At 39.6% G+C, this 23,396-nt stretch overlaps 1 protein-coding gene and 1 pseudogene across 1 annotated transcript in view; both read left to right on the top strand.

Annotated features, from left to right (window-relative positions):
* Nucleotides 1–23,396, top strand: part of ZNF609 (zinc finger protein 609) — a 173,374-nt gene that overhangs the window by 7,974 nt on the left and 142,004 nt on the right. Inside the window, exon 2 of the mRNA XM_011363341.2 lies at nucleotides 3,913–4,786. Coding sequence (XP_011361643.1) covers nucleotides 4,040–4,786 — 747 coding nt within the window. The 5' untranslated portion in view covers nucleotides 3,913–4,039. The remainder of the gene's footprint in view (nucleotides 1–3,912; nucleotides 4,787–23,396) is intronic.
* On the top strand, nucleotides 21,115–21,942 carry LOC105294241 (annotated as a pseudogene).

Genomic DNA, 23,396 nt, shown 5'->3' with positions numbered 1-23,396 from the left:
AAATTCTAGAGTCTGCTAAAACGTGGTCCTAAATAGGGAAGTAGAGTACAATTAGGCAGGAGAGAAGAGAGGAAGGATATTTACAGAAGCTCTTACAAGTTGAAAGTGCCTTCTGTTCTTTGTAAGGTATTGGTTCTCCTGCATTTTCTCTGCCATGGAAGCAAGAGGTCAGTGCTTTTCATTTCCAGCTAGCACGTTAGTTGCCCTACCTCGTGTGGTTAAACATCTCTGCAATGACCTGTCAGAGAGTTGATTATTAGCTGTATGGAATGTTGTCGGGAGCAGATGGAAAGTGGATTGGCTGCTGCATCCAGGCTGATTAAAGAATCCTTGGCAATTTTATGGTGTATCTTTGGAAATGTACCACGGAAGTTACTGCAGTGAAGCCTGCTGGGTTTGGGAAGCTGGGTTTCTGAGAAGTCACCTGGCTGAAAAGTAGTACATAGGGAAACACCTGACACCCTCAAAAAATTGGAAGACAGTGCCTCTCTAAAGAACATCAGCATCACTTAGGATCGGTCCTCATAATGTTTTCTTTGCATCCTGGTCATGCAGAAATTCTGGGTGTTAGAAAGTAGAGAAAATACTTTTTTCATAGCTACATTAATAGAATTGTAGATTTGAAAAAGGCCCTAGGCATGTTCAAACTACCCCTTACTACACATAGAGGAATTCATTATGTAATTTGATTGACAGGCGATTATGCTTTTTCTGCTCAGTACATTCAGTGATAAAGATATATGGCTTCATTAAACATTGTGGGCCATTGCTGGAAATATCAGGTTATTAAATTTTTTCCTGAGTTAAACATCCCTCTATCTGTAACTTCTACTCACTGGTTCTGTTGCTACCCTCGGTATCGCAGGATAAATTTCTCTGTTCTACATGTTACAATTATCATATATTTAAAGCTAACCAGCCTGTCTCCCTTCAGTATTCTTCTTCATAGACTAAAGAATACCAATATCTAAGAGCTTTTCTCTTATGAAATGGCTTCTTGGTCTTTGACTATACTCTTCTAGACATCCCTCCATTTAATGAATTATCTCACTTAAGATGTGGACCCTGGAAATAAGCACAGACCATCAGATGTTCTTTTCATTTCCCGCTCCCTTTGAGAAGAAGCACAATTTTAAAAAATGTAATGGCAATATTTCTTGCTTGCTAGAAACAACCAACAATTTGCCATGATGTATGGAAGAGGAATTTGAGAAAGTGTTTTCCGTTACTGATGTTAAGGCTGAGTGTTTTAAGGTTCTACATCATTATAAGTATTGATTTTGCTTCATATTCTTTTTAGGAATGATTTTTAATACCTATATTGGTTTACTCTTTATATTACAAAATTCAGTTGGTATGTGCATTTACAAGAATTATTCAAATTTATGTGACACTGAACTGATTTTAGTGCTTCATATAGTTTTTTAACAAGGTGGATATATATGTTTTCTTACATAACTGAAAATCTATTGCTTTTACACATGACAAACAACTTGATTCAGTATAAGATTCCTAACAACCTTCTCTCTCGAAAATTCTGTTGATTTTTTCATACCCTTTTAACATTTGATATTGCAGAGGAGCCTGAGGTTGGCCCAATTTTTGTCTTTTCATAAAGGAAAGTAGGATTTCTTCCAATCTTCATGTGATAGGTCAGCCAGTACAGTAGAAAACTGTCAGAATCTCTCAGCACTGATATTTTTATGTCCTTTATATTTTTTCCTTTATGTATACCTCCAGAGCCTCTCTTCCATCCCTATCTTGTTTTCTAAGGTGTTGTCGTTGTTGTTGTTTTGTTTTATTTTTTTAAGAGGAAGGTGTTTTGAAAGTTCTGGTTTTTTTCCAAGGATAAACAAACATGGGGTTGTTTTAGTGGTTAAATCACACACTGATGATAGCGCAGCTATGGAGGAAAGTAGGTAAACCTTAGATGAATGTGGGTTATGCCCTAAGCCTAGACACAATTGCAAAGATTGCAGAGCTGATAAATTATGAAGTTGGGAAGATCTATGCTGTAATAATCTTCAGTAGTGCAGATTCAGTTGGCATTCTCTGTTCTAGAAATGCCCTCTGCCCCTCATAATAGAATCATTTTCAGTACCATGTTCCACTGCCTTATTCACTGTCTTTTTGCTGCTGTATTCCCAGAATCTAGTTTAGTTCCCTAGCACATAGTAGACAGTTAATACAAATTTTTTTGAATGAATGAGTACATACTATACTATTTCATGGAGGCCAAATCTTGTGTAGTATTGAGAATTCCAAACATTTTACTAAAAATGTCTTCAGAATTCTAGATCATTTTCAGAGGTATCATTTCTCTGACTCTTCAAGAATTGTTTCTTTTACCTTGTGGGTTGCATTTTTTCATAGTTCCTACATAATGTCCCTCACCCCGATATACACTCTTTTTATGAAGTCAGATTTATGTAGACTTGATGCCAGCTGTGGTTGGTTGCTGTTGGCACTAAGCTCTCTTCTTAGGTAAAGGTTGTATTTTCTTCTCAGATCTACAGCTCAATGGCAGATTAGTGTGCACACCTTTCTCTCTTAAATCCCAGCTGCTAGCAGGCATTCACTTGGTACAGCTCTGTTCTCCTAGGATGACATCTTTTCTTGTAACTGCATCCTGGTTCTTTGACACTGTAGTGAGAGAGTCGGTGAAAAAGTACAATTTGTCTTGTCTCTGTCCTATCTGTAGCATTTACCTGTTAGAAATCCACTTTGTAGGATTCATTGTGCCACTGGTTTGCTCTTTCTGCTCTGTTATGACAGTTATTTTCTAAATAGATATAGAAAGATGGCGGACAGGGTAGTAAGCAAGAATAGAACTCTGGCTTTGTCGTAAGGTAGTACCAGGACAGTGTATGTTGGCTGCTAGGTTTTCTATATGGTACACTCCCCAGATCTCATGAGTCAGGAGACAGGAGAGATGTAAATTGTCCCCTTTTATTTTTTATTTTTTACCATTTCTTCCCTTTTTTTTTTTTAGCCAATTTCTGTTTTATGTGTTTAGGCCCTGGTATTTATCAATACAATAACATCAATCTTATACAAGAATGTGGAGATTTATCCCATATTCCGGTATAGATTTTTCAGTAGTAATTTTTAGTAGTTCAGTTGATAGAGTAAAATTATTTCTCTATGTGTGTGTGTGTGTGTGTGTGTGTGTGTGTGTGTGCGTCGCACGTGTCTTCATAGGTATTATAATGGTAAGTGAGAAAGGCCACATTAAATTTTGCTATATGGACAAATTTGAAACGTAGAGTTTAATAAGGCTGATTTAACTGAACTTAAGCAGATTGATTGAGGCCTTTCTGAGGATAACTCCTCTAGTTGCAATTTTTGTCCCCTATTCTGATGTAGTTTTCCCGGTTCTTGCTTTTCTTTTTTATTCATACTTCCCCTCCCCATGCAGTGCAATGACAATGTTTATCATTTCTCATAGGAACAGGCCTTGTTAGAAGAGGGTTTTGAAAGCCTTTGCTAGTGTATTTTCTAATAATTCAGGAAAGTAGCAAGGAGAAAGGGGGTGTGAGTGAAGTTGTGCTAGAACTTGAATCTAATATGCCAGGGCCTGTATTGATTGAGGGAGGATTGCCAGCTGGCAGTGGTAGTAGAAATAAGTCTCTTGGGAATGGGAAACTAACTGTAGAGGATTCCTAGTTAAGACTTACCACAGAATCTCCAGGCAATGGGAAATATTGTACTCTTCCCTGGGGATATGGGTGGGAATTAACACTTTCCTTGGTCCAATGTGACTTGGTTAGAAATACAATTGAACTTGTTTGTCTTGTCCATTGTGATGTGATAGTCCCCTAGGAAGGGTCTGTTTTGCGTGGGAGTTTATTTCAGGCTGTCTCCTTGCCTGTACTGTTTCCTTTAACAGCTCTTTAAATTTTCTTTTTCCAGCAATGATGTTGTCCGCTGGGCATGTACTGACCAATGTGGCAGGTCTGAGAACATAGCTGAAGCTGAAAATAGGAAAGCTGGGGGCAAGGAAGAGCCTTGAATCTTGAGGTGGGACGTTGACTCTAAGATGTCCTTGAGCAGTGGAGCCTCCGGAGGGAAAGGAGTGGATGCAAACCCGGTTGAGACATACGACAGTGGGGATGAATGGGACATTGGAGTAGGGAATCTCATCATTGACCTGGACGCCGATCTGGAAAAGGACCAGCAGAAACTGGAAATGTCAGGCTCAAAGGAGGTGGGGATACCAGCTCCCAATGCTGTGGCCACACTACCAGACAACATCAAGTTTGTGACCCCAGTGCCAGGTCCTCAAGGGAAGGAAGGCAAATCAAAATCCAAAAGGAATAAGAGTGGCAAAGACACTAGCAAACCCACTCCAGGAACTTCCCTGTTCACGCCAAGTGAGGGGGCAGCTAGCAAGAAAGAGGTGCAGGGACGCTCAGGAGACGGTGCCAATGCAGGAAGCCTGGTTGCTGCTATTGCTCCGAAGGGCTCAGAGAAGGCGGCTAAGGCATCCCGCAGTATAGCCGGCTCCAAAAAGGAGAAGGAGAACAGCTCATCTAAGAGCAAGAAGGAGAGAAGCGAAGGAGTGGGGACTTGTTCAGAAAAAGATCCTGGGGTCCTCCAGCCAGTCCCCTTGGGAGCACGGGGTGGTCAGTATGATGGAAGTGCAGGGGTGGATACAGGAGCTGTGGAGCCACTTGGGAGTATAGCTATTGAGCCTGGGACAGCGCTCAATCCTTTGGGAGCTAAACCGGAGCCAGAGGAAGGGGAGAATGAGTGTCGCCCGCTAAAGAAAGTCAAGTCTGAAAAGGTAAGAGGTGGCCAGATCTGGCTGCCCACTGCCAGTCAGAACTGCCCTGGACTAACCGCCAAATGCTATGTGCACTCTGTGGGAGGCTCATTAGTTTGTGGGTAATGACCAATTACAAGGTCAGAGCAGCTGGTAATGATAATGTGGTTTTGTTTCAAATCAGGGGATTCCCTACAGATTCATTAACAGCAGGCCTGGACGTTTTGGAGAAAAAAATATTTGTTGTTGGGGGCAGCTACTTGGTAGAATGAATTTTCCATAAGTCAAGTTGAGAACCTCCCACCTTGTTCTTGTCCCACCTCAGATACTTGTTGCTGGAGACTGGCACCATCCTGTGGTTCCCAGCCTGACTGGCATTTCATCCTCAGAGTCATTGATAATAGGCTCTCGGTTGAGTGCAGTTTTAATGGGATAAATGGTGTTGCTGGGTCTTTGGGGGAGGAATGGGTTAAATGAGTTACATGGCATGGTGTCTACCAAGTGTTCTGTTGGTAGCTACCAAAGAGCAGAGGGGCACAATTTGGGACAGGATGTGCTGACTGTGCTATGAGGTGCTTATTCAGGCCTTATGAGTTAGTGTGGCTGTGAAAGTTTAGCCTTGAAAGAGAGGCTTGGCCAGGTTTCTTCCTCAGTTACTAGAAACTGAAGTCTCCTGGTAGTTTAATAGCTGCCCAACAGTGTAATGATATGATGCCTTCTCCTTGACTTGGAAGGGCAGGTGCCTGCAGTCCCACGAGGGGCTCTCCTCCTCTGGGAAGATGATCTTAGTTCATGTCTCAAGAAATGGAGCTTGCAGGGCTGGAGCAGAGTAGGTATGAGTCTATGGTCTGCTCAGGCTGCCTTAAACCCCAGCAACTCAGTTTCCTGCAGAGTGGCTGGCCTGGGGATAAGCTGTTCATTGGCTCTTGATTTTCTGCTCTGGTGTTTTGCTCATCCTGTGCTTTCAGCTGATCCCAACAGATGCAGTATAAATTGATTTCTCTGTAATTACATCAGCTGCAAAAGGGAATACCTATTTCCATATGTAAGTGTTAATAAATAGAGGTAGATGTGTATGTTTGGGTAGTGGGGCCCTATCAGTGCCTGGATTCCAGTGGTAGCTTGTGCTTTTTTTTTTGCTATATATATTTTGGTCTTTGCCTCTGGCACATCTGTAGCTCTTAGCAACATCTGGGCTTCCCTGGTAACAGGGCTGTGAATTTTCTTCCTCTAATAACACAATGGTTCATTCCCTTTTACCGGTGGCAGCTGCTAGAGAGGCTGCCTGTGTTTAGGTGGCAGATGCTATAGTCCACCTCAGCAGAGTCAAGTTCCAGCTGGTTACTGGCATGGCTCATCCTGTGCTGGCTGCAATTTACCATCTTCTCTGGGGTACAGATGGATAATACTGTTTTAAAGAGGCCTAGGAGTACCAGGAGTTCTTGCTTCTGTTCCAGGCCCATTAGACTATTCCCTACATCTGGCTTCAGTAAACTCTTGCCATATATCCATGTTCATCATCATTGTTCTTCCTGTGCTGAAAAGTGGCCACTTCTGAGAGTGGCCTTCATTTTCCTTTCTGTTTAGAACTCTTGCCTCAAGTTGCAATCTTCTAAGCCCAGTGGTAGCCTGTGGGTGAAACGATTAATGATGCTTAGCTTCATGTTGGATTTAATTCTAAATGGCCATGATAGTCTCCAACAGAGAAGCAAATGGAACCCATTTTCTCTTATAGGTGCAGAGACTGGTTGAGTACCTGCCCTTCAGATTATAATTGGGCTGAAAGATGCAGTACATTGAGCTAAGAATACACGTTGGTGCCAGGGGAGTTTATCCCTTAAAAATGTAGCTGTTATAAGCCTTGTCTCCCAAGGAGACTGAGGGCGAGGTAGTGGAATGAGAGAGAAAAGAAAGACTGTGCTTCAGTTTTTGGAAGAAAGATAAAATTGCTGGGAAGTACTTTTAGAAGCAGAACATTTGTTGTGCAGTTTGATGTTACTATAAGCAAGAACCTGCTTTCTCAGTTCCTTTCCAACCCTTTTGAACAGTCTGGTCCTGGGGGTGCATTTACATAAAGCCTTTAACCATTGAAATAAATAATTATTTAAATAAATGTTTGGAAGTTGCTAGGAGATGAAAACACTGTGCAGGGAGAGAGCAGTTTCTGGAATAGGAGGAGGGAAAGACTCTAGGGGAAAGACGGCTAGGAATCTTGCAGTAGGGTAGCTTTTTAGAAACAGGGACCCCAGGTTTTGGCATGTAAGTAGGTGCTCAATGTTTGATGATTATAAACTAGTACCATAGTTTATAAGCTAAGTCTTTGAAAACTTATTTAAGATTTCCTTTCTGAGATATGGGCTTGCCTATGGCTTAACTGCTTTGGAATGTTCCTTCTATGTGGGGACAACCAACAGAACCAAAACAGCAAAACAGATGTTTTGATATAATCTAGGAATTACATATTCTGAGCTGAGAACTGTCATGAAGAGGGAAAACTCATAATATTTGGAAAGTGTCGTGACTGGCATCTTCCTCCTCCCCCCTCCACACACACCCCTTTTTAGAAATAGAGAAGACAAATGGAGTTCGTGGTATAGGATAGAATTGTGACATGTCTAATGTTAGCTGATGGGGGAAACTTGAATATTAATATTACCTCAGGACCCTCTCACTCATCAAGGTAGGTATCTTAGGCTATGGCTGAGGGAATTTTCTACGAGCCAGAGATGTGGATTTCCCTTCATGGCATTCTACTTTTGCTCCACCACACCTCTCTCTGGCAGGGCTCACTGTGCTGTTTCCCAGAGTTCTAGGAGAGACCAGAGATGACTCTTAGCAACTGCTGCAGCCCTGAATTGTTATTGAACACTCCTGCCTCATACTTCCTGCCAGCCGAAGAGATGGGAAGGGGGCGGGGGTTGGGGGGTGGATGTTGAGAAATAAACAAGGCAGAGCCTTCTGGCTCCTGCCTGTTCCCTTGCCTATAGTTTGATTGATAGGTTGTTAAGTTAGGGATGGAAGGGGAGGTAGGGAGGAGGAAGAATGCCTGTCTAAATGTCCTGAGCTTAGTGCTTGCATTGCCATTCCGTCAGGCAAGAAAAAAAGAATTTAAAATAGCCACAGAAGGCAGTGATCTATCTGCACCACCCTGTCGTGCAGAGAATCAGGGCTTAAACCAAGAGTTTAAGGTGAGACTCCTTTTTTTTTTCCAAATCATTTAAAGTAACCAGTAGGCTCTATTGGCTAAAGGATCTAGAAGTTTGCAACCAGAAGCCCCCCTCACCTCTTTAAGCTGCTGCTTTTGATCTCACAAGGTAGGAACATTCTGCACTCTCCTTCCCCATGTTTGTCTCAGTTTCTGCTGCTCGCAGAATGCTGCATATATTTACCACTTCCCCCATTACTTTAGGATACAAAGAAAATGGTACATGTGCGCTCTTTGCTAATTCACCTTCTGATCATGCTTGCTATCATATCCTGTGTTCTAAGAGCATCTTCCTTTGCCCTTGGTTTTGCTTTCCTCCCTCGTTCATGCCCTCCAGCTCAATTCTCTGGCGTTGCAATCCTTCACTGCCCAGCCAAGGTCGGGTCTCTTTCATTCCTTCTGATCCAAGGCTTTCTCTTTTAATGCCTTTCTCCTTCACTAACTGTTCTTTCTCAGCTAGTGATGGCATAGCAGTCAGCTTTGCTTCCTGAAGCCAAATTTTCCTTCATGGAAAAAATTTAAAAGAACTTGATATTTATGTGGGACAGAGATGCCTTCTGTAACTACAACAGAGCCTGAGCTTGATTTATTTTTTCTTCAGCTGCTCTATTTTCCACCTGGGTGTTGTAATTGAAGGAGGGCCCAGAGAAAGATTATCTTGTCCAATCTCTTTATTTTATAGAGGAGCAAACTAAGAACAGGGAGGTCATGTGATCTAGGATCTCCCAGATAGTCAGTGGGAAAACCAGACATAGAAACCAAGTTTTTAGTTACCAAATTTTTATGTCATATTGATTCTTAGCAAATCTTCAACTGTTCCAAGAGATTCTCTGTTTTCCTATTTTAAAGATTACCTCAGAAACATTGGATGTAAATGCCCAGATACCTTCAGGACTGCTTTCATTTGTTTATCATCCTGATTTTAACATCGTTGGCACTCAATAAAAGGATCTTTTGAGTTTAGATTTCTTTGGTAAGGTGATGGTATTTGTGGAGAACAACCATTTACATCTGGTGTTGAACTTATTCTATTATACATAAAAAAGGGGAAAGTTACTTTTAAACTGCTACTTGAAGCTTGACTTCTCATGGGGGGAGGGTGCACATGTTCTGGAATATTGCGTTCAGTCAAATTTTCATGGTAATCATTGAGGCATTGCCAGTTTCCTCTTTATTTGGCAATTGTAGGTAAGAAAAAAAAAAAAACCCTGCCCTGGTGCTCCTTGAGCATGTCACTAATTGGCAGACCTTGAATGTATTGTGGATACTGTTTTGTAAAGAGATAATAGACTGTTGGATACCATTATAACTCTTCGTTCATTTGGTACGTTAATTGAGTGCATGTTAGATTCTGTATTGTACTTGGTGCTGGGTATGCCCTGGTGAGTAAGACAGAGATGGTTTCTGCTCTTTGAGTAGCTTACAGTTTATTATCTAGAGCAGAGTTCCTGAAGGTGTGGCCCATAAAACCATGTGCATCACATCACCTGCATGTCAAAAATGCAGATTCTTGGACACTACCCCAGATCTGCTAAATACGTTTTAGGCGTTGGGGCCCAGAAATCTGCACTTCCAGAAGACTCTCCAGGTAACTGCTATATACTTCAACATTTAAGAACCATCATGAGTTTTTTATATAAGGTAGGCATTGGGAGCTATTTCTAACTTAAAACACCAGCCTTCTAAACTTAAATTTCACGTCAACTCTCATGTATAACTGAGTGGGTAAGAGTGTAAACTCTGGAGCCAGACTACCTGAGTTTGCATCCCAGCTTTACCACCTATCAACTGAGTGATCTTGAGCAAGTTACTTCACTGCTGTACCTCAGTTTTCTCATCTGCAAAATGAGGAAAACAATAGTTCCTACATAGAGTCATTGTAAGATTAAATTAGGTAATTCATATGAAACACTTAAAATAGTGTTTGGCACTTTGGAAGCATTCAATAAATATCAGGAAAAAAAGAAAAACATAATTTGAATTGAAATACATCTCAGTCCTTCCTAGGCAATAATGGGCTGAACCATAACAATATTCCACCTATACAGGCAGACCAGTATGAGGTGATTGACATGTTAAGACTTTCAGTGCTATGCTCAGAAGAAGTTCCAAATCTGGGTTGGGAAATTTGCATGCCGGTGATGTGCTCTAAAGTCCCTGATATTTATAGTGGGTTTTTTTGGGGGGGGCGGCGCAAAATTGGCTTCAAAGGCTATTGAAGTGGCCTGTTGAATTTCAGATTTCACAATATGGGTTCTTTCTGGTCATATCCCTGGTGTGGGGCTGGATATGTTGGATAGATGTTACTGTGGGTTTGCCAGCATGTGCAATCTCATGTATGCTGGAAGAACACTAAATGTTTTTGTTTCTGCACAAGAGTGCATGAAAAATCTAAGCTCTAGTCCTTAATCTTCCTCCCCCTGTGTCAACTTGTATTCTTGCCATTTGAGCATAAGAGCTTTTACCTGCAGAGCTCATCCAAGGAGGCAGCAGGGCTTGGGCTTTCAGGCTGGAGGTGGCAGTGACATACACAGCTGAGATCCTGCCACTGCTGGCTGTCTGAGCCCTCCTCTCTGTGGTTTTCACTCTTCAAGCCATGCTTGAGTAACCCGCCTCCAGAGCTGCTGACAGGGCCGTGTTCAGAGGCCTTGGAAATTACACTGTTCATTTCCTTATCATCCCCTGACCTGCAGTGCAGAGCCTTCTGGTGCAGGAACAAGGCAGAAAAAAATCCAGACGGCTCCCAGCCAGCATGTGTCAAGGGCTACAAAGAAGAAAATTGGACTTGCTCACTTAAAAACCATGGGGTTAGGCTTTGATTTTTGGTTCCTGCCGAGAGTTATTTGTGTGTGTGCTCATGTTCTTTCTCTGTGTATTATGTATAGAATGAATCTGTGCATGGCAAAGCTATAGAGGAGGAGCATCTGAAAGTCGAGAGCGGAGGGAAGATTGCTTTTCTCTTCAGTTAATTTCCCAGTTGTGCTATTGGGATGGGCCTGGAAGGATTAGCATCAGGAAGGCGCCAGGCCATATTAATATTTTAAAATATATTTCTCTCAGTACAGTTTAGTCATGGTTGAGAGCACCCACCCAAGTAAGAAGCTTCTCTGGCTAGCTGAGGAGACATTTTTAACAAATTCTATTCCCAGAAGTCATTCATCTTATATGACCTTGACATAATCAATGTTTAAGCTACCTAAGAAAGTGTAGACTTTGGGTCCATCTTGGGTAAGAAGAATAGCTCTTTTGAGATGCAAGATAGTATGACAAAGGAGAGCAAAACAAGAGTAATTTATAGGATTTTGAGATATTTTGTTCGTAGGGCAAAATTCTGTTATATTTTCCGAGTGTGTCCTTTTTCTTTTTTTAAGTATTACAAAACAATCTACTTCCTTTTTCTTTTGGCATTTCTCTTGCCCTAGGAGATCGAAAGGAAACACTTATCAGGCTGAAGATGTAAAATGTGTGGATGGCCAGAGCTTCTTGAGCAGTTTACAATTATTCTGTCCTTAATTTTTCTTTTTCTGGATTTACACTGCCTGGGTTACATCGATGCCTTTGTGAAATGAGGGGAGGGCGGAAGAAGGCTTTTAGCTTTCAGACTTTGGAGGTGTTTTTAAATCCTGAGTGCTTCTCATGTTGGAAGTACTCTGTGGAGAAGGGTTTTCACATGAGAAGGTGATAGCTAAGGAGAGAAGGGATTACTTCCTCTTACCGTCTCATGAAGCACTGGCCCCTATACCAGCAGCAGCAGCAGCAACACCTGGGAAGTTTTAGAAACTCGAATGTCAGGCCCCATCCCAGGTCTCCAAATCAGAAACTCTAGGGTTGAGCCCTAGCAATTTGTGTTTTAACATTAGCTCTACCATTTATCACAATACACACTAAAATTTGAGGTCCACTCAAAATTTGAGAGCACCCTTCCCTCTTAATAGTGAAGAACAAATTCACCAAAAACTTTAAAGGATAAAAAGTAAATGGACAGTAGGTATGATTTTTTTTTTTCCTGAGTGATATTCAGACGTATCTTTTCTTTTTATGAACAAACCGACAGGAAACTAAAATTGGAAGGAATATCTAAGGGTTTGGGACTTTGAGAGCAGAAGAGATATTCAAATTATTTAACTTTTCTAAGCCTCTCTTTTTCATCTAGAATATGAAAGTGAATAATAGTACTGACCTCATAGGGTTATTGTGAAGATTAGATGAGATGAAGAAGGTTAAGCATTCAGCTCAGTGCCTAGCATATAGTAAGTAATAAATGTTAGCTGGTGTTGCTATTTATAATGTTATTAGCTATGAGGTGCAAGGTCATTGTGAAATTAAGGGGAAAGGATATCCTTAGAGACTTTTAAGAGTTAAGCCCCTGGAGGTTTTAGAAAATAATGAGTTTATGATAACTAATATTCTCACTCTTGCTGACTTCTAAGAAGGCTTGAGAAAAGATTGATTCAGGACATTTGGAGCCATTGAGGTTCTGGGTTGTATTGTTTAACTGCTGGATTTGTTTGGAAGGGTTTGTTGGACACCTTTTGGTATAGGGCAGATCTCAGGTTAAAGAATCATGGCTCTGTGATTATTTTAGTTTAGAAAGTTTTTTTTTCCCTCTGTTAATCCTCAACAAGTGTAGTTTAGAAAGGTTTTTTTTCCATATCTTGGCTATTATAAATAATACTGCAGTGAACATGGGGTTGCATATATCTTTTTGAATTAGTGTTTCCATTTTCTTTGGATAAATACCCAAAAGTAAAATTGCTGGATCTCATGGTAATTCTGTTTCTAATTTTTTGAGTAACCGCCATACTGTTTTCCATAGGGGTTGCAACAATTTACATTCCCGCCAACAATGCACAAGTGTTCCCTTTTCTCCACATCCTTGCCAACACTTTTTATTTCCTGTCTTTTTGATATGTCTTCTAAAAGGTGTGAAGTAATATCTCATGGTAGTTTTGATTTGCGTTTCTCTAATGATTAGTGATGTTGAGCATGTTTTCATGTACCTGTTGGCCATATGTATGTCTTCTCTTTGCCTCTGTTTTTGTTTAGTAATAGGTTCTCTTCATTATGTTTTTTATAAACTGGTACCTAGCTTAGAGTTGATATTTCCTATTTGATATGTTTCTTCCAATGTTGAGTACTTTGCTCTGCACTGAATCAAATCTTAGTGAAAGGTACAGAGAGTATTATAGAAAGGTGTACATATTCACCAAACACCAAGCAAAAAGTAGCATGAGGTTAGAGAAAATTAACAATCAGGCTGAATGAAGAGTCTCTTGGTGCTAAGGCTTCTCAACTAGAGGTGCATATCAGAATCACTTCTGGAGCTTTTACAAAGTAAAAGTGCTCTACTGGAGTAAAATTTTTAGGGCTGGGGACCGAAGCATGTACATATTTTTTTTAAAACTTCAGCAGGTGCTTTTAATATACTTCTTGGTTAAAAACTACTACCATTGTGGAAAGGATTTTAGCTTCACTATACAGCCTCTGGGAATCTGTTACTGCAGCCTGAGCCAGGGGAACTCTTAGAGTTGTCTTTGCTTTTTGCCATTTCCAAATGGAGCTCTACACTGCACTTTAAATATCATGTGATCCTCAAGTGTTTTATAGCATGCCCAAGATCCTCCTTCAACTCTCCTTTTTTATTACTCAGTCGTGTTGGGGTCAGTTATTTAGGAATAGAGCTGTAACGAATCTGACTTCTCATTATCTTCTTAATCAGGAGAATTAATTATTGAATTTCTGATAGTTATAGCCTTTAATGTAGAGTATCCATTATCAGTGATACTGATTAAATTTTAAAGTATTCTTCCAGAATTTCTAAGGCAAAGTTCAACAGAATTGTTGACCGGGTACAATTGCTACGTATAGGCAACTTGTAATATTCTTTTTCTATGTATATTAGAGGGGAGCGGAAGACAGGTTTAGGTAATCCAAAGGCAGTTTTTTTTCTCATTGATTTGTGAATATATTTTTTTGTTTATGTTGAACAATAGGCATTCTTGATTTTCTGGAAATCTATAATACACCAAAATAAAATAATGCAACCATCCAATAAAGACCTTATTCCTGAGCCTGCTTCTGGACACATTCAAATTAAACATGCTGTTTTTAGAAGAAAGAGCATTACTTCACAGAAATAGAAGTCCCTTGTCTAAGTTCTTTGCCTTTTTTTTTTTTAATATAAACACATACTATTTCTTTGAAGTCAAAAAGAGAATTAAATGTTTTTGAGTATAAAGTATTTCCCTGCTGGGATTTTAAGTCACATACCTAAAGAAGAGTAATTAGAATGCTAATTATTATCAGAGATGAACACATACTTGAATATGCTGCAAACTCGTAGTTAAAAACATCATGGAATATATTTTGGGCAAAATTATAATGGCATATCCTTAAGCTCTCATAATAAAATTTAAAATGTCATTTTTAGTACTGGTATATGTGTTACCTATGCTCTCAGAATTTACATAAATCTATACTTGTAACAATCTTTTTAGGTTTTGGAGTATTTCAGATGCATATTCCACTGAATAGGAGAAAAAATTGGCAAATGTGGGAAAGACATCATACAAAGTAACTACACATTTATATACACCATATTAGACTAGATCTTAATTCCATCAGTATGCAGATTTCTAAACATCTGGTGGAGTGTCTGTTTTAGATAAAATATGCCATAAGGCATTTTTCATTTTGATTATACATATGTGCTTGGATTGAGAATGTGGGGACTTGAAATCAAACAAGCTGACTGCTTATTACAATTTCAGAAAGAGGCTGAGAAATTCTTTCATTTTTGTCTCTCTTATCTCTTCTGTCCTTTTCCATCTCTTATAAATAAGGATCAGGTTCTAAAGTCAGGGTATGAAGCACTTGATCAGAAAGTACCCTTGAAAATTACTTAAGATGATGCCATGTTGGAAATTGACATACTGGCTTTATAAATTCCTTCAGCATTGAAACGAACCATTATTTCTTCAGTTGTGGTCTCATATGAAAGCTGGCTTGTATAAGCACTGTATTGATGAAAAATATGCATTTGTAAATACTAGAATTACCCTAACCCTGGCAAAATGCTTACACTATAAGAGGCACATGGGATTGGAAACCAGATATGTGAATAAGCCAGTTCAAGTCTCCTGTCTGTGGCTCTCTCCAAAGCATATATCAATGAGTGGAGTAACTGAGGACCAAACCGTTGAAATTGTTTTTCTTGTTTCTTTCTTTTTTTTGCCAGCCACATATTATTGATTTGATTATGTTAAATGTGTGTATCTGGTTATCTATTTGGTGTAGAAAGGTATTTTATGGCAGTGGAAGAAATCTTGGGGTTCAGATTCTGTCTGTAGTGGAAATTTATAGGTCCATGGGTTGAATCCAGCTTAAGATAATGTTATTCTTTTGTAGCATTTACTTTTCAATTCTAACTTTCATGTTCCCTCACAATACCCACATATTCTTTCTCTTTAGGTCCCCTTGGTCACTGAAGAAATAAGGTCATTTCTGTACGGTAACCTCAGGTCTTACCCTGGAATTAAACAAGAACCATCCTATAGGAAACTGAAGAACAGAGCCGTTCCCTTCTTACCAATGTAAATATCTCTGAGCCTAGTCTCTTTCTTAGTTAGACCCAGTGCCTTTGGTAATTTCTTTGAGCTACTCCTCTGTTTCTGTCCTTTTCTGACTTTCAGCTAAAATCTAAACCGTGCTTTTTAAAAATCCTATTGTTTTAATTATTTTTTGTTATTTCTGAAACTCACTTTTACATTTGTTATTGGTCCTATCTTAACCAGTTGGGATTATATTTAGTTATGCAGTTTTAGAGAGGAATTTCCCCCTCCTCCCCAGCTGAAAATAATTAACCAGGAAAAAGTTGTCATTTTTATATGTTCTACCATGGGCATTCATTGCAGTCTGGGCACAAGCATTGGTTGTATCAAGAAAACCACTGTACTATTGACAATGAGGTTTTACCTATTTTGAAATTGCTATTAGCTACTGCATAGAGATGACACTGCTGTGAATAGCGTACCTTACTTGAAGGCTTGGGGCCAGTGCCGTGCTTTTGGCTGTGTGCTAGTGGCTGCTCTTGGGCAGAACATTGCAATTGCGCTAAAGGACTGAAGTTTTCATGTCGAAGAACTAAGTAAAAATGATTCTGGGTGTAGGCCAACACAGCATCACTGAGAAAGAAGAAAAGTACAGTTTTGCCTTTCCCTGGGAAGCAGTTTGGCCAGGGCAGAGCTCCCAGAAATGGAAATTCTAAGCTTATTGATTTAGGAAGCTCTGGAGTTATGCCCCTCAGCCTTTGTGAAATGGAGCTTCTTTTCAAAGGGAGGGGCGCAAGCGGAGGGGCGGATAGGGCAGACTTAAAGGCTTAAAATAAGGTCATTTCTCAACCCTTTAATCACCTCCTTAGAATTAAGCAAGTAGGTGACCTCAAATATCACATACACAGGAAAGAAAGATTGACTTATTTAGAAGCCAGGTTACGTAGGGCTGTCCCTAGCTTCTGCTGGATTGATTAGTGACGTGAAGTGGCATTCAGAGCAAAGTCTGGGAAGATAGTTGGAAAATAATATGTACCCCAGTGACATTTTCATATCTGAAAATGTCATATTCATATTTAGTCATATCTGACTAAAATTTTCAGATGTTTTAATTCGTTTTTATTCTATAGTCACATTCTCTCCCTCACCCCTATTTCGCAACTAATAACCAAGAGCCAGAGAAAAGAGCCAGGCAAATACCATTTCAATCGTTCCCATTCTCTTGCCCCCACAGAGCTTTGATACTGGTGAAAGCTTGTTGAAATGAACTAGAAACATTGGAGAATGAGTCTTGAATATAAACTCGGATGATTTATTTTTATTTTTAACAACACAAATTTTAGCACTTTCTCTACCATCTGTTTACTTGCTCTTTACAAGAAAAACAGCAAATGAATGGTTTATTGCCCTTTTGGGATGGTTTTCGCTAGGAATTGGAGATTAGGGTAATTTAAGAGTTGATAGCAAGAGATGGTGTTTTTGGTCTTAAGTAGTACCTCCCAAGAAACAAACAAACACGGTATTTTTTTTTTTTTTTTTTTTTGGGGGCAAGGCAACCCTTGGTCGACCTCACAGATTACAAGGACCTTGTCAGCTTACAATCTCTTATTTTTTATTTTATTTACTTTTTATGCCTACAGCACCTGGGCCTTCTAGATAGTCTCCCATCCAAGTACTAACCAGGCTTAGCTTCCGAGATCAGAAGGGATTGGGCTTGTTCAGGGCATAGCTGTAGACCAAACACGATGTTTTTAAAGGAACCTTAGATCTTACTGTGGTGCTCACTTACTAAAAGTTATCTTTTCTTAAATATTCTTATGTTGATCTTATCTTAGGGATGGTTCCTTTCATTGCATTTATTCTGCTTATACATTTCTGTATCTTTCAGAACCATTTCCAAAGTTCATCTTGCTGGCTACTGAATAAGTCCAATGGGGCATACCGTCTAATAGGAGAGACAGAATGGACTCAAATAATCACATGTGTAACAGGGTGGGAGTCAGAGAAAATATTCATGAAGAAGTTTGAGTAAATATCTGAAGGATGAATAATAGTTAATTTGGAGGAGAGAATTGAATGAACAACCAAGTGGAAATGAAATGTCCTTTAAGGTCTGGAGGTCATGAGAAGAACTGGACATCTAAAGATTCTCAAGCTACTTACAAATAATAAAAAAGTAATCTTTGCTTTTCACTTTAACCACTTCTTATATTTTTCCTACTTTTCACTGCTTCTAAAATATTCTCAACTTCCATAATGGAATTAAAATGAAAGCAGACTTTGTGATGAGACCTGTGTTTGAATCCCAGCACTGCTACTTAATTGATGTGGAATCTTGCAAATGACCTACCTCTCTGAATCTTTTCTTCCTTTTTTATGGATTAAAAGTACACTGTAAGTGCATAGTATATGGTGGTCTAGTAGTTATAGGTCAGCAACAAATGTTTGTTCTGTTTTCTTTATTTCGCTGCTTCTCTGTTTTTCAAGGTGAGTTTTTCATCTGTGATCTGTTCCACCTCCTTATGGCATCTTGTTAACAACAGCTTTTCTGCTAGAGCAGAAGAGTTTTGCATTGTGCTAGAGCAAAAGAGTTTTGTATTTTAGTAGTAAAAGTCTTTTCTGGAAAAGAAGTACAAGGAGGGTTTCTGGACTATTATAATCCAGGGGTTTGTTTACTTTTTTTTTTTTTTAACACCAGTGCCTTTGGTATTTGGGGCTGGTAATTCTTGTGGGGGCTGGCCCGTGTATTCTAAGGTGTTTAGCAGCATCCTTGCCCATTACCCATCCTTTACCCATTAGATGCCAGTGGCATTCCTCCCAAGTTGAGACAATCGGAAATGTCTCCAGACATTGCCAAATGTCCCCCAAGGGGCAAAATCTCCATTTCAGAACCATTTGCTAAGCAGAAACTATTTCTTGATGTGGGTATTACATAGCAGTGTATGTTTATGAAAATGCAGTGAGTTTTAAATATATACATTGTTCTCTGTTGTTAATCTTACGTTTCCAAAAAAGTTTTTTTTTAATCCTTTTTTCACCAAAGGCAGTTAGAGAACAAGGCACTAACCTGTAACTACATCTAAGTATGTCTAGGTTTTCATTCTTCTCTCTCAATCCCTAAAAGGTAAGGTGGAATTTAGGGGAGGAAGGGGTTCATAGTAGGATGGAAAAGAGCAAAAAATAGCCTGAAAATCTGGCTTCCAAATGTCTCTTTTCAACTCCTAGCCAATAGAGTGTGAAAGTCAACCTTAGGAAAATTTCTATTACAGAATTTCAGAAAGAAACTCTGGGCATATGACAGAGTTTAATTATCAACAAAACAGGTGTCTTCCATCCCACTCTCTTGGTATACTGTGACAGCATTGGAGAAGATCATCTGATTTTGGTCACTTCTTGTGACCCCTTTCTTCGTTACTTCAGAAAGTATTTGCTTTTATCTTGAACATAAAATCTTTCAGTCTTTTTCTACTTTGTATGCGTGGGTAAAATGTCCTTTCATGTTGGATGAATTTGACTGTTCCCTAAGAATATAGTCCGCATAGAAGTCCTTGGGTAGGACCCAGGCTGGAGGCAGTAGGTTAAGTAACCCACCTCAGTGTCTTGAGAGGAGTCCAAGAAAAGGTCCCATTTTGAAGTTTGAAAGATCCTTTAAAGAGAGGGCAGGCCTTGGGCCAAGCAGCCTTTGAGGTGGTAACGAGCTCATAAACAAGAACTGGCATGTGCCAACAGAGTCTCTCATCCTGGCTCCAGAGTTGGCTGAGGAAAGAAATGTTTGGAAGGTTCTGTAAGTAGAAGGATTGTTGTTGGCTTTGGCGATAGTGTGGCTGGAAATGGAGCAGGGAGGCGGCTCGGACCTGGTCTCTAGAGTCTGGGCCTTGCCCTGAGAGAAAGGTTTTTTCCCCCCTTCTTTTTCTTGTTTTATTTTTTCTGCCCCCCCCCCCCCGCCTTAGTATTAACATTTCAAGGTACAGGAAATGGTTGGATCTTGAGTGTTTTACAACTTTTCTAGGACAGCCTATTAATATTCTGGTCCCAAAATGAAAGCCAGAAGGGATTTAACTAGGTAGAATCCAGACTCATAACTTTTGTGAAAGTGCCCTAAGCAGGGTGCCCTCAGTTTATTTGGTAGTGTTTAAGTTTTACTAAAATACCATCATTGCCAGCATGGTTTGTTAAAGAGGGTAGACAGCCATGGTGGCTAACCAAGGAGACCAGTAAGACCTGAAATTGGCAGCAGAGTGAGCCATCTGAAGACAGAGCACTGGTATGGGAAAGAGATGCAACTGTGCCTGTGGGCCCCTGTCCCCTTATTATTCTTTACTAGCCCTGGCTGCTGCCAAAGCTTGCTCAATAGAGTTGTGGGCAGGTGATTGTTTCTTAATCCCTGTATAGGAGTACCAAACTTCAGCTGTGTAATCTAGGCTCTGAGCCTCTGGCACTTGGCTAAAGCACTTGGCTAAAGCACTTGCTGAGGCATCTGGTGACTGTAGACAAAAGCCTGTTTTGTCAGAGAAAAGATTGGAGCAAAGTACAAGCATTGTTATCTCTGATGCCCTCGGGGCAAACTGTCTACTTGGCACATGAAACAGTCTTGACCTTGTGAATTATGCACCTAGTCCACTTGATCTTCTGTTTCTTTGAGATTATTTTATACAGGTGAAGCCTCAGCATTCAGGTGTTGAAACCTACTATAAATACTTTTTAAAAAAATTTTAAATATCATAAAAGTAATAAGTGCTTTATTATAAAGAATTTGGAAAATGTAGAAAGATAAAAAAAAATCATATTTAATTCTACCATATTCTCTTAACAGAAGAATTTTTTTAATGTTGTGGAACTGGCTGAGATTATTGATTCAGGACTGGCTTGGGCATGATCTATATATACCTCATGAATCTCAGCCCTGTTCCCTTAAGCATCTTTATTTTTCCCATTTGAGAACTGGTCCGGCCCTTCTTGGCTAGATTTTATAACATTTGATGAAATCTCATCCTGGAGTATGAAACTCCTATATCTTCTTTCTATATTTAAGTTTTTATAACCTTCTCAAGCCAAGTTATTATCTTCATCTGTGATTATCTTTAGAATTCTGGGTGTTTGTTTTTTAAATTAGTAATGATGAATGAATGTGTGGGGGGAATGATTTTGCTGTTTTTAAAGGCTAAATGTTGACTTGCTTTCCACCTTTTGGAAGGAGTTTTCTGTGGTGTCCACTAACATAATTTGCTGTTATTAATGAACTTGGTCAAGAAAGTCTTAGAAGATTTCTTGTTGCATAAAAGAAAAGGGCTGTCTTTCATGGAGTCTTGAGACAAACTGAGCTATAGGGACTGTTTTCCCTTAGAATAACTTTTCAGTTAAGGCGATTGTACAGAAACAAATCTTTTTCTGTGTAATTTTCTATTTGGATTTTTATTGACTAGTCTGGAGATTCAGCTTATTACATGTTCGCATAGAAGTTTAGATTTTCATTTAACTCGTAAGAGGTTTGTGGTAAAGAAAATGGAAATCTTGGCCTAGTAGAGAAATGCTTTTTGGATTTCTTCACTGTTAAAATGAGGCAGGGACACCCTCTTTCCACACCCAGCACAGCCATGGCTTGTGGTCCCAAGAAGCATCTGAAGTGCTTAGCAGCTCCAAAGCATTGGTTGCTGGATAAACTGTCATCTACCAGTCCCCACAAGCTGAAAGAGTGTCTGCCTCTCATCATTTTCCTAAGGAGCAGACTGAAGTATGCCCTAACTGGAGATGGAAGTAAAGAAGATCTGCATGCAGCAGTTTATCAAGACTGATGGCAAGGTCTGGACTGATGTAACCTACCCTGCTGGTTTGATGGGTTTCATCAACATTGACAAGACCAGAGAGAATTTCCTTCTGATCTGTGACGTTCATCGGATTACACCTGAGGAGGCCAAGTACAAATTGTGCAAAGTGAGGAAGACCTTTGTGCACATAGAAGGAATCCCCCTCAACTGGTGACGCATGATGCTCGCGCCATCCATGCTACCGTGATCCCCTTGTCATAGTGAATGAGACCATTCAGATTTGCAGACTGGCACAATTACTGATTTCATCAAGTTTGACACTGGTAACCTGTATATGGTAATCATAGGTGCTAACTTGGGAAGAATTGGTGTGATCGCCAACAGGGACACCCAGGCTCTTTTGATGTGGTTCATGTAAAAGATGTCATTGGCAACAGCTTTGTCACCCAGCTCTCCAACATATTCGTTATTGGCAAAGGCAGCAAACCATGGATTCCTCTTCCCTGCGGCAAGGGTATCCACCTCACTATTGCTGAAGGGAGAGACAAGAGACTGGCAGCCAAACAGAGCGGGTGAAATGATCTCTAGGTGACATGAATGGAAAAGTCTTTGTACCTAATTAAAGCTAAATATAGCATGATTAATTGCAAAAAAAAAAAAAAATACTAGGCAGGACTACCAGAGACTGGTGTCTAAAAAGTACTCTTTGACATTGGCAATATCAGCTGTAGCCATTCCCCAAAGAAACCTTCCTTCATACTGTATGCCTTTATGACCTTTCGACAGGACAGAAATGGGGAGAGATACTAACTGGGTATATTTCAATTTATATTCTCTAAAAGTATGCATTCTACACTGATAGGTTATTTTGTAGATTTTCTTTTCATTTGACATGGATTCCATATAATAGGACAGAAGGAGTTTCCAGTCAAAATAATTGCTCTAGCAGCTGAGACTAATTTTTGGAACTGTTGTTAGCACTGTGGTTTGAAGAAATCAAATCAAGATTGACTGCCTAATAGTAGGCTTTGACCAAGAGCCTGGCTGAAGAATTTAAAGACATCTAGGAAAATCCTCCATGTGATTAACTTAAATTTCATATGAATGGAAGGTTGGAAATGATGTCTGGTGGCCTAAGCCGTGAGCAGATTTTCTGCTTTTTGCTTGTTTATCAGATGGCTTTATGGTCCTGCCTTTCCTTATTAATTGTCAAAAAGTAGAAAATAATTGTTTCCAGAACCCACTAATGACTGATAGATAACAGGAGAATTTGAGGGGGAGAGGTGAGCTAAACAGGTTATATAATGGAGATTTTTTTTCTCATACAAATTTTTAAAAACTAAGATATTCACATTTCCTTTTTTAAAGTGTACAATTCAGTGGTTTTGTAGTATAGTCACAGAATTGTGCAACTATCACTATTATTTAATTCCACAATGTTTTCATTCCCCCGAAAAGAAACCTTTGGACCCATTAGCAGTCACATACTTCCCCCACCCCCACCCCCACCACTATCATGGTTCTTTTCTCTCAGGCCCTGCCAACCACTAATCTGCTTTCTCTCTCTATGAATTTGCTTATTGTGCACATTTCATATAAACGGAATCATACAGTATGTGACCTTTTTGTGTCTGACTCTTTTCACTCACCATAGTATTTTAAAGATTCATCCATGCTATAGCACATATCAGCACATAATTCCTTTTTATGGCTGAATAATAGTCCATTACAGAGATATGCCACATTTGTTTATCCATTCCTTATTGTTAGACATTTGAGTTGTTTCCACTTTTTGGCAAGTATGAATAGTGTTGCTATAAACATTCATGTACAAATTTTTGTGTGAGTATGCATTTGGTTCTCTTGGGAATATACCTAAGAGTGTAATTGCTGGGTCATATGATAGCTTGATATTTAACTTTTAGAGGAACTGCCATTTTCCTGGAATTGCAGCACTATTTCACATTCTCACCAGAAATGTACAAAGATTCTAATTTCTCCATATCCTCGTCGACACTTGTTATTGTCCATTTTTTGATAATAGCCATCCTAGGTATCTCATTATAGTTTTGATTTGCATTTCACTAATGACTAATGATTCAGAGCATCTT

The sequence above is a fragment of the Pteropus vampyrus genome, unplaced genomic scaffold (genome assembly GCF_000151845.1).
Source record: "Pteropus vampyrus isolate Shadow unplaced genomic scaffold, Pvam_2.0 Scaffold85, whole genome shotgun sequence".
Lineage (NCBI taxonomy): Eukaryota > Metazoa > Chordata > Mammalia > Chiroptera > Pteropodidae > Pteropus > Pteropus vampyrus.
The sequence above is the reverse complement of the archived record's forward strand: the minus strand, read 5'-3'. Positions and strand labels throughout refer to the sequence as shown.